General features: G+C 29.7%; 1 protein-coding gene across 1 annotated transcript in view; it reads left to right on the top strand.

The window, feature by feature from the left end:
* The window catches only part of drd (drop dead), a 26,142-nt gene that overhangs the window by 2,465 nt on the left and 9,558 nt on the right, over positions 1-14,119 (top strand). The window contains exons 2-8 of the mRNA XM_067051465.1: positions 1,566-1,712; positions 7,132-7,337; positions 9,049-9,257; positions 11,649-11,728; positions 12,272-12,465; positions 13,274-13,434; positions 13,529-13,697. Coding sequence (XP_066907566.1) covers positions 1,566-1,712; positions 7,132-7,337; positions 9,049-9,257; positions 11,649-11,728; positions 12,272-12,465; positions 13,274-13,434; positions 13,529-13,697 — 1,166 coding nt within the window. The remainder of the gene's footprint in view (positions 1-1,565; positions 1,713-7,131; positions 7,338-9,048; positions 9,258-11,648; positions 11,729-12,271; positions 12,466-13,273; positions 13,435-13,528; positions 13,698-14,119) is intronic.

The raw sequence follows: 14,119 nt of genomic DNA, 5'->3' as shown, positions 1-14,119 counted from the left end.
ATTTATTTTTTCAGGATTTATTTTAGTATTTATTTGCATAATTTTGTTAGAAATCATGCAAAAAAATGTAGGAACTGTCATATGAAATATTAATTGGAACAAATGGCTGAAAAGGAAACCGTTCAACAACGACAAGAATATAAAATTCCCAGCTAATAAAAAATCATCGCACATATTTCTGTTGGGGAAACTACGTTTATTCATAAAAATGAATTACTCATTCATAACTATTAATGAACTCGTAATATATAATGAACACGGCAAGGTCATTATTTTCATTTTTTTTTTATAATGAACAAGCTATTTCTAATGTAACTCATTCACATTTCATCAACGTAATAAAAGCCATCTGCGTGCCTCTGTCATCATTATTGTACATATACGCAGTTCTGTGTCCATTTCTTAAGTTATGTCAATATAAAATTTGTGAATTGTGAGTATTTCTGGTACTGTGTACATTTCCAATGTATAATTTTTAATGAAGTATTTAGGGTACAGTATAGTTCATTTCTAAGTTATAACATTAGAAAATTTATTCTTGATTAATTCCTAGGATATTTACTTAGTTATGCATACGGATGATAGGTGAAAATAGTTCCCATATAATATTACTTAATACAACTTTGTTTCACCTAACAACGATATGTAATACGTATATTCCAGGATCATTTTCGAGTGTCATAGATTCTAATCCCTTTAAATTTACTTTTCAATTTTAACATAATATTAATGATTTTTATAATAATAATTTTTATTCTGGCCTTGATACACATTTTACAGGCATCAAAATTATGCATTAAAGCCTAAGAGTAAAATACAAAATAAAAACGAAATTATAAACAATCATAAAATTTAATTAAAATAATGAATTTGAAAAGATAAAATATGAACTACAATAATTAACAGTATATATAAAATAAACACAGAACAAATAAAATAAAATCATGCGTCATATCATAAAACATAAGGTGACTGACTTCTGATAATATATATATATAAAGGTAAAAAAAATCAAATACAAATATACAAAAAATAATTAATAAAAAGGTATAGTTTCTGCTAATATACGTATTTACAAGTTTAAACGAAAATGAGAAACATCAAATACAGAAAACATACAAACCAGCGGTATATTTTATTTTATTACAATTTTTTTTTTTAATATACAACAAGTTATATCAATAGAAAATTTATTATAAGGTATTTCTCCTACAGCACAGGTCTAGCACTTGTTAATTTCTAAATTATATCAATATAAAAATTATGATAAAGTATTCTTTATACTGTACAGACCATGCCCCTTGTTCATTGCTGAGTTATAGCAATAGAAAATTTGTTCAAGTATTCAGCGTGTTTTGTCCGTTTCTAAGACATATCAATAGAAAATGCATGATTAAAGCTTTAATAATATTCATAATGAATTAAAAAATTGAGGTGCATAAATGGATAGTCTATATCTAGTCACTTTAGCATTCCTATAGTAATTCACTTTACCACTATAATGACTATTACTATAATATTATATATACTTTGTAACTAAATAATAACTTTTGGCTTGTCCACAGGAAATGGGGCCCCCCGAGGCCTAAGCAGACGACTCCTGAACCTGTCGCCACCATTCGCCCTCACCGACAGCCAGAACGAGGCATGCAGGAACGACAGCTTCGCCTACCTCAATGCTCTCAACAGTTTCGACCTTCAAGCAGTAATGAGTAAGTCAATATATTATTTATATTTACAGAAAATTAAATAAAATATTAAAATTAGGTAAACATGGAATGATACTATATATACATAATAGAGGATAGGGGAGAAATTATATATTAAAAAAAAAAGTATATATTTAAACGAATAGAAAACACAGGAGAAATAAAATTTTAAAGAAGGATACAATTAATATAAATGATAAAGAAAGACAATATATAAAATGAATAAAGATACAGAGGTATTTAAATTATATAATAGAAACATTAATAATAAAGTAATTAATGTAAGTATACTTAAGTTGGATGTAACATATGAATATAAGTTAAAAATAAGATATATGAATATAGAGGAACTGAAAGGATAGTAAATATAAAATATAATTAAATTAGTACGTGGCAAATCTTAAATGCAGAACGTATGCAGTCATAAAATCTTTGCTGGAAATTTAAAAGTAAAAAAAATTAAAGTTTGATGCTCTTGAAAATATTTATCTATTGACATAACAATAATTTTCAATTTCCACCACTTCTCTGTTTGGAAATATACGTTCGAATGTTTTTCATTTTTTGGAAGTCCTGTTAGCCCTCAAAGAGTTTTAAAAATTATCCTTAAAAACAAACGTCCTAAATTTTATATTTAATTTGAAGTGTAAATTTATATTTAAGGTATGTTAAATTATTAATAATAATGTTGCAATAAAAATTGTTACAAATGAATGTATAATAAAAGTATTAATTGTTAGATTGTCCTTGAGGATGGCCGAAACGTTGGACTGTTGATTATATAATAAAGAATGTTGAGACATAACATGGATACCAATTAATTTATTTTTAAAAAAAGTCCTAAAGTTGATAACTAAAAAGTCACATTTTCGAAATTGCACATGACGTAAATTTAGCCGCGCGTATCTTTGAATTGTATTTCTCATGTCTTAAACAAAAGAACTATTCTTAAAATAATTGAGAATTCTATAACTTTTATTCTAATAAGAATTTTAGAACCGTAAAGGGAGCTATCGGAACTAAAAAAAAAAAATTCAAAAAATTTAGAAAACCGTCGAACATCAAACGTATCCAATCCTTTCAATCCAAAATCCTTAGAACCATAGTTAATGCACCTTATTACGTATCCAACAGAACACTACACCATGGCCTACATATCCCTTTTGTCCTTGACCATATACCAACCAAATTTTCAAAATTCCATATAAACCTTTCCAACCATCCTAATCCTTTGGTTCAAACCTTATATAGTTCCACCCATCCAGAAGGTTGAAACGGCAGTGGCCAAGAGACTTATTGTAAAATAAAATTGGACAATTGGAGTTCTGGCAATGGTCATACTCATAGTTTGATTATGTTCATTTTTTTTATCCTTCTGTTTGTATGTATTTCAAGAGATATTTTTTTCATTTTTTTTTATTCTTATGTTATTTTATTTTAGTATGTATTTTAGTATTCACACTATTAACTATTGCCCACAACTATGTGGCAGATTGTAATATCTATCAATATATAAAAAGTATTTTAAAAGTTTTAAAAATTTAGGGGATGGACTAAATTCAGGTTCGGTATATTAGTGTATATCAGGTTCGGTATAACTCTATTCAATTCCCTACAGAGGAGGAAAGTGTGGAAAAAAAAACTCCAAAATGAAATTTGTCTAATCATATTGATAAATGTGGTTTCATATGCTCAAATAGCTATAAACCAATTCACAGTACCTGGTTAATCCATCAAACTATATTTGTGATTTGTGAAAACCTAATCTTACAGACGTTATTTCGGAATAAGGAAAAAGAGAGTTGTTACTAGTTATTATTATGTTTTAAAGTGTCCAACATAAAATATTTCGGTCAAATCAATACCAACGAAAGTTAGTGTAAAAATTGTATTTTTCTTAAGTAAGTTTGTTTCTTGAAATTTTTTTTTATAAATTTTTTCGGCCACTTCCAAGTTAATACTAGAAAATTCCGTTTTGTACTTTCTGACAGTCCAGAAAAAATTATCTTTATTGACCTATGTGATAAGACTATTTTCTCATAAAAGTGAATAGTATCATATTAGAGTTTGTGTAAGTCTTTATTGAATTTCATAGAATTCAGCACCCTGAAAAATGTAGGAATTAATGAGAATTACAGAACATTGAAAATGTAGAGGTTTTTCGACAAAAAAGGGCAGTTTCTCACCACTGTACAAGATATACCAATAATGACAAGAAGAAGGAAAAAGAAAAAAATTCTCCGTGAATAAATTAGCTCTTGGTCCAACTTATCGATCTCACTCTACATAAAATCCCTAACCTAGCTATTTTTACAAGATCTAAATAGTATTGCGTAAAATGTTAGGCCTCAAGAAAGTTGTATCAACTGTAATACGAGTACACAAACTGGAATTCCGTGACCTTTTCCAGATAAATATACGCATCTTGATACCAGTGGTTGTTGGACTGGATAAAATTCCAGTATGTTCAAACCTATATTGAGACTTTAGAAAAGTTTATTCTTTTCCATCTCACACTTATTCAATATTATATTATATTGTCATATTTAGCATTATAACTGCACCAGTCATTGGCTAATAAACAATTAATAGAAGAGAGAATATTCAGATGAGTCTTGTTCTTCAATCATTATATTTATAGTACATGGTCCTGAAGAAGTATCTTTACGGGCCATAATAAACAGAAAACAAATATAAACTTCGCTTGACTGCAAACAATGCAAAATTAAAATATTCATTTTTAAATTCTTCAATAAAATAAACTATAAAAAATATTTGGGGCTATGATTTATTTCATCTGATGATGCAGTGTTGAGCGTATTTTTTAAAAGAATTTTAGCAACATTTTCGATGAATCAATGTGAACATACAAACACTTAAATATTTTTATATTACACAAAAAATGTTCTATATAATTATAAAAAATCCATTTCCATATTAATTATTAAATTTACAAAAAAAAATTGTACAAACTTCTTTTTAATGTTGCTTCAACATTAGTATAGTAGAGACATCATTTTTATCAGTAACTAGTTATAGTTTTTATTAAATTAGTACAAAATTGGGGTGAAATGATAGATTTATTTAGTAATAGTGATGAATGATCACATTCATACTAAAATAAAATAACATAAGAATAAAAATAAATGAAAAAAAAAATATCTCTTAAAATATATACAAACAAAAGAATAGACAAGATGAACATAATCAAACTATCTGTATGAAAAATAAATAAATAAAATAACATAATGATAAAATAATACATACAATATTTACACAATCGACCTGAGGATCCCTGAGCCCGCCCACTCTATTCCCCACGTGTGAGGGCTAGAGCAGAGCTCAAGAGATCCCAGCGCATCCCTCTCGCCGCATCACTGGTAATGAGCCAGTGGAGGCTGAGCAAGTGCGCTAATGGGGTGAAATAACTATTTTTTTTCCCTGAGCTCTTGGACTATCTTTTTTTTTTTAAAAAAAAAGATAAATTGTAAATTGTATATGTAAATATATAAATGTAAGTTATTTGTAAATAAAAGCATTATTTTATTCTCTGTTGTTGGTCGGATTTGTTTACTTTTATTATATTAGATGTCGTATCATATTATATTCATAAGCTGCCTGGAGGGACAGAGAGCGATACGAGAAGACTGGACGAGAGAGCGCTTAGAGAGGAGGTCAAGGCCGTATTAAACTTGAACTAGCCACGAGTTGTTGAGTAACAGTTGCACAACTGCTCAGCTACACCTCTGCTCCGATATCGGGAGAGCCTTCCTTTGTCTCCTAGGATAAGTCTAGGATCGCGATCCAGGTGTTTGTCAATTGTAACATCCTGTAGAGGGAGTATCTTCTGCTGTTGTTCATATGATAATAGAGTGCACCCGCGTGTAGTGCAAGTTACAGAAGATCCATAATCTATTATGGATTTCAGGTCATGTAGGTTTGTACGGTAATGAGTGAGCTGATAAGATAGCAAAACGATGTTCGGGAAGAGTGGAAAATACGTAACTGCCTTTACAGTAAATTTTGAGATAGATGAAAAAAATATTTCATTAGTGAATGGCAGGATAGGTATGCCTGGGAGTCAAGTTCGAAAGGTAAAGATCATTTCATTATCCACCCTATGTCTCTCCACGCCCATGGTTCTCTAACAATTGTATTAAGCTAAACAGAAGAGAAATAGTCTTACAAGATTAAGAATTAACCATGGTCGTACAAATCGTGCCTTGACATTTATTAAAGTTAAAAAAAATTATAAATGTTCGACATGCAACTCCATCGAGGATCCATTACATATTATTCTAAATTGCAGTAGATATGATAAATACAAGAATAAATATTCCCTCACCAAAAAAAATAGCGCTTTCCTCCAAGAGCTGGCAGATTTAGATAGGGTACTATTCAGGCGTTGTGCAAATTTATGGCAGAATCCAAAGAAGTTTTTTAAAATCAAATAATAACAATTTACATCCTCATCTCCATTCTATTATAATATAACAACATGGGCAGTGGACTCCAACAGGAGTCTGAGGCCGACGTAAGAAAAGAAAAAACCTATTAGTCTATTTTACAGATTTTTTATTACATGTACCTTAAAGTCTAAAAACTCTCTTACTTAAATACGCGATGTGCGCATCTCACAACTTTTACTTACCACCCTACATACGTTCCCAATTTTTGTGTAAATTGGTTATGTTTCTCTTTTGTAGAAGTTGCTGAGTCAGCTAGTTTTTGTATATAACAATAATACTGGTATCGCATAAAAATTTAAAAATACAACAATTTTATCAAATACAAGTTTGTCTTGCAGAAATTAATAACGTATTTCACGTTGGGACACTATTCCTTTATCTGCTAATTGATTGTTTAAAACCCGACAGGACAACTTTGCTTGCCTATTTAATTAGCAGTGGCATTGTAACGTCAATTATATTTGCAATGTTGAGGTTAGGTAGTTTCACTTTGGGTTGCTCCAATCTCTTATTCATTCCATCTCTCTTCAAATGCAATATGCCGTCTTGTTTCACTCCTGAAAAAAAAAAATTAAAATATGTTCTCGCACAAAATTTGAGCTCATCTTTTACATACCTGAAGTACATTAATTAATGTAGTTTCTTAATAATTTTCAGAAATTAAACATGTTATCCGAAAAGCTAGGGATTAAAATTTTGTGAATTTATTTTGTCAAATATCATAAAAACTACTACTCCTATGAAGATAAACGTTATAAACTGCTATCTGCATCCTTTCTGAGGAACCTTCTCCTTAGTTCACTAAACCAAGAACATTTTTCCTGCCCTTCAGATCCTTTATTCCTTTGTCTCCCCACTCTCGCTTCCAAAGCCTTCTGGGCTCACTTAAACTATCATGTATTGTATGAGGCACAACAAGGGATATTATTACTGATTAAACCTGACCATTCCAGTGTATGATGCCAACGCAAAGCTGCCATCAGGACTCCTGAGTGGAAACATGAACCAGTATGGAGACATAGACCTTTGCCTGCAATCTGGGGGCCAATACTGCCTCGCCTACATGGACATCAAGCTAACTGATCATGAGTATCACACTCTGTCCAAGGTCCATTCCTTGGTCCATGCGCACTTCGCTTTCAGAAGCACTTTTCATGACGTGAGTATTAAATTATTATCTATTAATTAAACTATCGAGGTAGTTGTGTTAGATTATATGGTTCTGACTCCAATTTAAGATGGAGATACCCTATACCAGAAGGCCCTGACAATGTGTATTCATATAGGTTAGATAGCTAGGAAATGAAGGACAGGATCAGTCTTAGGGGAACTGGCTGGATAGTTGGAAACTTCACTCCGTAGGGAACGAGCCTAACAGTCATGAAGGGGTTGGCAAGTCCTATGGGAACTAGCTGTAGATCCTTGCATGAAGAAACTTCACTCTGCTGGTAACTAGTCTGCAGTCGCGAAGAGGATCATAAGTTCTACCGGAAACAGCCATTGGTCCTTATATTAGAAATAATAGGTATGGGTTGGAAAAGAGATTCTGAGAAGGCAAAGTGAAGTAAAAGTCAAAATACATTTCCAAAAATAGAACTATAATGTATTTATCCACAATGTATACTGTTTCTAATTACTTCATAAGAAGAGAGATTCTCTGAAGGAGCACATAATACAAACATTAATATACAGCATTTGCCTGATAAGAGTAGTAGTTCACATGTTAGCTGATAGGTTGCATCATGCCAGCCCATAGTGGTTTTGTCAGCTGTAGTAGTTACAGTATAGACCAACAGAAAGCGGTGTCGCTACAGTATTTTATCAATAATAATTACCCTTATAAACTCTATTTCAAAGTTATAAATTTTGTGTGGATCTCAGGTCCTGCAGGTATTGAGGAAGATGTAGATGCATGTACTTCTAATGCTACTAAGAAAGCTTACAACCTCTTTCCTACACCCCACTTCCTACCCTTTTACTGGATTTCAAATCCTTTAATTGAGAAAAAACAAGATTGCCTTCAGATTGACAAAGTAAAGAAGCTAAAATCAAGTAGTGACATAGCAGAATGATGGAATATCATGTCCAATACTAGAACAAAAGAAGTTGTAACAGCAAGATTGAGAATCAGACACTCGAAAAACTAATGCTGAACTACATAATTGGAGGAAAATTCTTTCCAAAATGTACCCACCGCCAGAAACAGCTGAGAATAAAAAACATATTAATATATTTTTAGATTTTAACTGAAAGAGAGGGGATGAATGGTAGTGATCTGTACAAGGGGATGGGGAGGGGTTGCGAAGAATTAGATAATGTAGTAAGACGATTTTGTAGTTGTCTATAAGTTTATAGTAATGAATAATGATATAGGATGGAAAGTTATTAGTGTGGTGTATGTTAATTTCATGGAAATGGGAATCAGAGAGGGAAAGGCAACAGTGAATAAGGCTTTTATCCGCATTAATTTTTTTATGGTAAGGGGGAATGGTAAAATAAAAGTCTGCCTGAGTAAGTGGGTTTAGTGTACCAGTCAGTGGATATGGTGTTGTCTGGGTTTCTTATAGTTAAAAAAATTCATAAAAAAAATTTTTAACTTTATGTAAAACAATATCTTAAATACAATTATTCCTATTTACAATATTTACATTCAGTCTGGGGAACTCCGAACCGATCTCTTCCCCCTCCACTTGTGAAGGAAAGAGCAGTACTCCAGAAGATCCCGGTGCTTTTCTCTCAAACATGTCACTGGTATTAAAAGCCAGTGGAGAATGAGTGAGGGAACTATATTGAAATATCACTTTTTATTTCATTTCAATGAATATTCAACTTTTTTTTTTTTGTACCAAAATGTTCTAACATTTTCACAGCCTGGGCACAGAGTCCCAAGATTTAGTCACCTTCATTGGGCAGTCTGTGTTCCAAGGTCTTGCTCGCCAAAGGATGTTGAGTCTTCTCTGGAATCAGTGGCCGATGATCTTTCAGCTGGAACGGGACTGAAAACATCTGTAATGGTCGTACCAGAAATGTGTCAAGTTTCAAAACCATTTTCTATTCCAACTTCTACAATTTTTGTTGGGTAAATTATTTATTTTAAATATTGCATGCTAAATTTAGTAATACATTAAATTTATTAATAAAATTAAGTAATTTAGTTATACTTAAATGCTCAGTAAAGTGTAACTTTAATCTATAAATCAAGTTGATGGTTTCGCCGAGAGTTTGTGAAACAATAACTGGATCCTTATATTAATTTCTTTTAACTTAGCTTTGTTTGTGTTTATTTTATCTAGGTTTTTCTAAATAGTTTAATCTTTGAAAATTTATTGTATTGTTGTTTTTATTTTATATTATTCTTCTGTATTTATGAACTTCACAATTAATAGATTCTTCTTTAAAAAAATAAAAAAATAACAACAAAAAGCATTTAATTATATCACTCTAGTTATCAGTTAATCTAGTTAACTTATCACAAAGTAGTTTCCAAAATAACAAAATCTATGAAATAAACAAAAATTCATATTTTAGACCCCATCCTACTCTAAAAATTACTAAGCTTTGTTGTTTTTTATTATTCCAGAAAAAGTTAAAAATATAGATAGAAAACATACTGTGTTTATGAGGAAATAATTTCTTGTATTTACAAATTATATTTATTATGATGAGTAGATTGTTGAACGTGGATTATATATATGAGGAGAACATGAGTGGGTGATGGGGCGGTTAGTGAAGAACACAAGTAAAAACTTATTTATTAATGCCAACGTTTTGGCCAGAATTTCAAGCCTTCATCAGGGCTAAGAACAAAAACAAGATAACAACTATAATGAATAAGAAGAATTACTGAATGATAAGAAAACAACTAACACTATAGATATATAAACAGTGTTGAAAGACATGTATAGCCTGAGTATTATAAGAAGATAAAGGATGCATGAGAAAAGTTATAATAAATTAAGAGGAAATAACAAATAATAAAATATGTATGAAAATGTAGTTTGTAAATATATGGACAATATGAAAATTATTTAAAATAAAGTTATGAAAAAAGTGGGAAATAAACCACAAACATAGGTAATTAAACATGTAGTTAATAATAGGATTAATGAAATAAAATATAAAGTTATATAAGCCAAAAGGAATAAAAAAACTATGAATATTTTAATTTAGTAATAATTAATTAAAATTAAGGCCATGAAAAAAAATAAGAAAAATAATATATGTAACTAATGAAATATGTAAGTAAAATATGATAATGAAAGAAATAAAATATAAAGTTACATAAGACAAAAGAAAGAATTAGTAAATATGACAATAATAACATGTGGTAAACATAACTTAATAATGTGGGTAAGGAAGAAGTATTAAAAAAAGAGTAGAGAAGGAAAAGAGATATAAAAAAGAAATATGAGAAAAAAAAAGAAGCAATAAAACGTAAAAAAATCTACTATTTGGTTGAGATCTTGATGCCAAGTACAGTGAGTGGTGTGTCTGCAATCTATTTCTGTGTTAAAAAATATGTTGGAATAGATAACAAAGCAAACGGAAAAAGTCAAGAATGTGTTTACAAGTTACATTACTAGATGGGTAAAAAGAGAAATATAAAGGGTGGTGACAAATAATTAAAAAACATAAAACATGGACACAAAAAAATAAAACATTAATACTGTTTTATTAAATCAAGTATTTGAGAATATATTAATGATAAGTTCTGTTATCTTGTATTTTGTTCTTAGCCCTGATAAAAGCTTGAAATTCAGGCAAAAACGTAGGCACTAATAAATAAGTTTTTAATTATTTTCGTTCTTCACTGACCACACCCCCAATTATCTCCTTATAAATTAATTTATAATTTAAAAACTCAAATTAAAAAAAAAGAAATAGTGTCTTAAATGAAGAGTTACCAAACCCACCTCAGAATTCCAACCCAACTTCTAGTCTATCTGGTCAACACATTTTTCCAAAACCAAAACCTATTACTTGAGAAACTACTCTAATTCAAATAGTTTTTAAGTATAGCTTGTACCATTTTACTTCAGAACTAGGATCAACAGGCCACTTGAGGTGTATAATCTTCAAAAATTGGGCAGAGAACACCTGATTACGCAGACTTAAGCAAATTCCAAAGTTTGATACAGTTGTAATCCCTCCAAGTACACACTATTTTTATATTCGCAAAATAACACTGCAATATTTTCTGATCTTATAGTGATTTTCTTTGTTAGAAAACAATCTTTTTTAGAAACATCTACCAGACAAATAAAAATATATAAATCCTAACCATCTTCTCCACATATTAATCCATGGTTAACTATTGATACACCATGATGAATACGAAATGTCAGCACCAATAAATAGTTTTTGTTTATTTGTTGACCGCACTCCACAGCCATCTTATTCACACACAAAAAAAAAAATTATAAATACAGCCAACTAGATTTCATCAGAATAATAATCATATTTGTTTCAGGTCATTATTTCTAATCCTCTTGGGGACCATTCTTTTAGCAACATGTTTTGAAATATTCTTGTGGACTGGAAATACAACGAGTAAGTTATTATTTATTATTAGCCAATAATTCATCAAGTGCTTATTCCGACTGGTTATTTACTTTAGCATATTAATAATTATAATTTTAGAATATTAAATTAATTAATAAGTTTATTATAAACAATTTTGTTGACATTGTTTGTTTTTATAGTCATACTCATTTTTTATTATTAATTATAAATCAAAAACCTTTTGACCTACATTAACACTTTGATCGTGGGGGCTTCCCTAGAGAATTTTCAACTAGGGGCTAAAATCAAACAGCCAGTCAATTTAATCTTTAATTAGAATTTAATATTACAAGCTGCATATTTCTTATATTATTATAAAATTTTATGTATCCATAAGTTACTAAATTTTTTCTAATGTCGTTTTACTGGCATGATTTTCCATAGCAATATACTTTATTTAGCACTAGGCATCATTATAATAACAGTTCCATCTCCCAACTAATGTATACCCTCAGAGTTTGGAGTGTTATTTTTACTATTATATTACCTTTAATAGAACAATTTTACATAATATATTTTTTCTTTTTTTAGATTTTTGGGTAGAAATTCTAATGGCATTTTCATTGAAAAAAAATAGCAAAAAATTGTTTTCCCTCGAACCTTCTTCTGATGATATATCAAGTCTCCATGGGATTAGGTGTTTCAATGCTGTTATGTTGTACCTATCTCATAAATCGATGGCTCTCTTTTTCAACCCTTATATAAACCGAACGCAAATGACAGAGGTAAGAATTTTTATTATTATTAGTCAGGGATACAGTTAAAAAAAGAAACAAAAAATACATATAACTATTTATTTACCGAGATATTGCCCCACTTTTCAGAGTTTCATCAGGGCTAATAAAGATAAATAAACAACTAAAAATATGTTGAAAATGTAATATAACAAGATACAAAAAACATGAGACAGAATAACACTTAGAAATAGAAAGTAAATTATAAGATAAATAAAAACAAAACAGTTTACTCACTAAAAGACAGAAAATTAAGGAAGTAAGATGAGCATAAATAGAGGTCAAGAAATAATAATAATAATTAAATAAGAAACAAATTAGAACCACCCACCTGTTTAGTTTAAAAACATTGAACATGTGACAAAAAAGCAGAAGTGGTACAGACAAAGTGATGGGAAGATGATGGTTACTAACGGTTTATATTTAAGTGAAGCAAAAGAAAAAGATATTCAAATATAAAAATATGATGATAATAATAATAACTATAATTATTATATAAAATAGGAAACATAAATGATAGAATACATAGTTAATAAAAAAAAAATTACATATACCAATAGAAAATACAGTTAGAATAATATTATGATTTATGTTATTATCTATTTATTATGATTCATCTTATTATATGATTTATATTATTATGTAGGATGATATAATAATATACATTTATTATCCTAATATATTTATTTCGTTTTAGGTAATTTTATTTTTTAATTTAAGTAATTTTATTTTTTAAGTAATTATATTTTTTACAAATATGGAATAATTTGGTAATAAAATAATTTAAAATATTTTATAGGCATTGGGGAAACCATGGACTGTGATTGCAAGAGCTGCTAGCCTTTACACAGATCCCTTTATAATGATGAGTGGGCTCCTCACTACTTATACCATCGGAAAACGATTCATTAAAACCAATTCTATTGATGTTCCCAAAGAAATAGCATCAAGGGTTATGAGGTATCACTTTTTATTTCCTTAGTGTTATGCACAGAGAAAACTGTATAATGTTTATAAAATTCATATAATTTACTAATTTATTTTAAAATTTCAGGTTAGTACCAACAATGGCCGGATTGATCTTGTTCTGTACGTTCATACTCCCACACTTAGGCTCAGGTCCTCAGTGGCCGCTGGTTGTAAATCACCACGCTGAACTTTGTAAACAGTATTGGTGGAGGAACATATTATTTATTCACAACTACTTCGGTTTTAAGAACATGGTAAATATTTTCTATTTTCTATTGTTAAATTCATTTATTTATATTACAGTAAAGTCTCACTTATACAAAACATTCAGTTATGCGAAGAATTTCTCAATCCCCTGCTAAAACCTCTGAATTATATGTATGTAATTATCCATTTATACGAAACTTAGTAATAAGAAGGAAAGTTTGGACCCGTTTTATGCACATATTAGTAAATTTTATTCAGTTATATGAATTTTTTTTCTTCTGTGACAAGACAAAGGATGAAAAATACCGTGAAAAACGAAACAGTAAACAACTTTTTTCCAGGAATAACATCCGGTCCCAAAGACTCTTTATGTTTATATTCTACTCCCTAATGTATAATAATAAGCTCGGACGATTCCGATTCAGATGACGAAGATCCTTTGCCTCTTCCATTTTTGCAGAAGCTCTTG

Source organism: Halyomorpha halys, unplaced genomic scaffold (genome assembly GCF_000696795.3).
Source record: "Halyomorpha halys isolate HHAL.00 unplaced genomic scaffold, Hhal_1.1 Scaffold255.1, whole genome shotgun sequence".
Classification (NCBI taxonomy): Eukaryota; Metazoa; Arthropoda; class Insecta; order Hemiptera; family Pentatomidae; genus Halyomorpha; species Halyomorpha halys.
The sequence above is the reverse complement of the archived record's forward strand: the minus strand, read 5'-3'. Positions and strand labels throughout refer to the sequence as shown.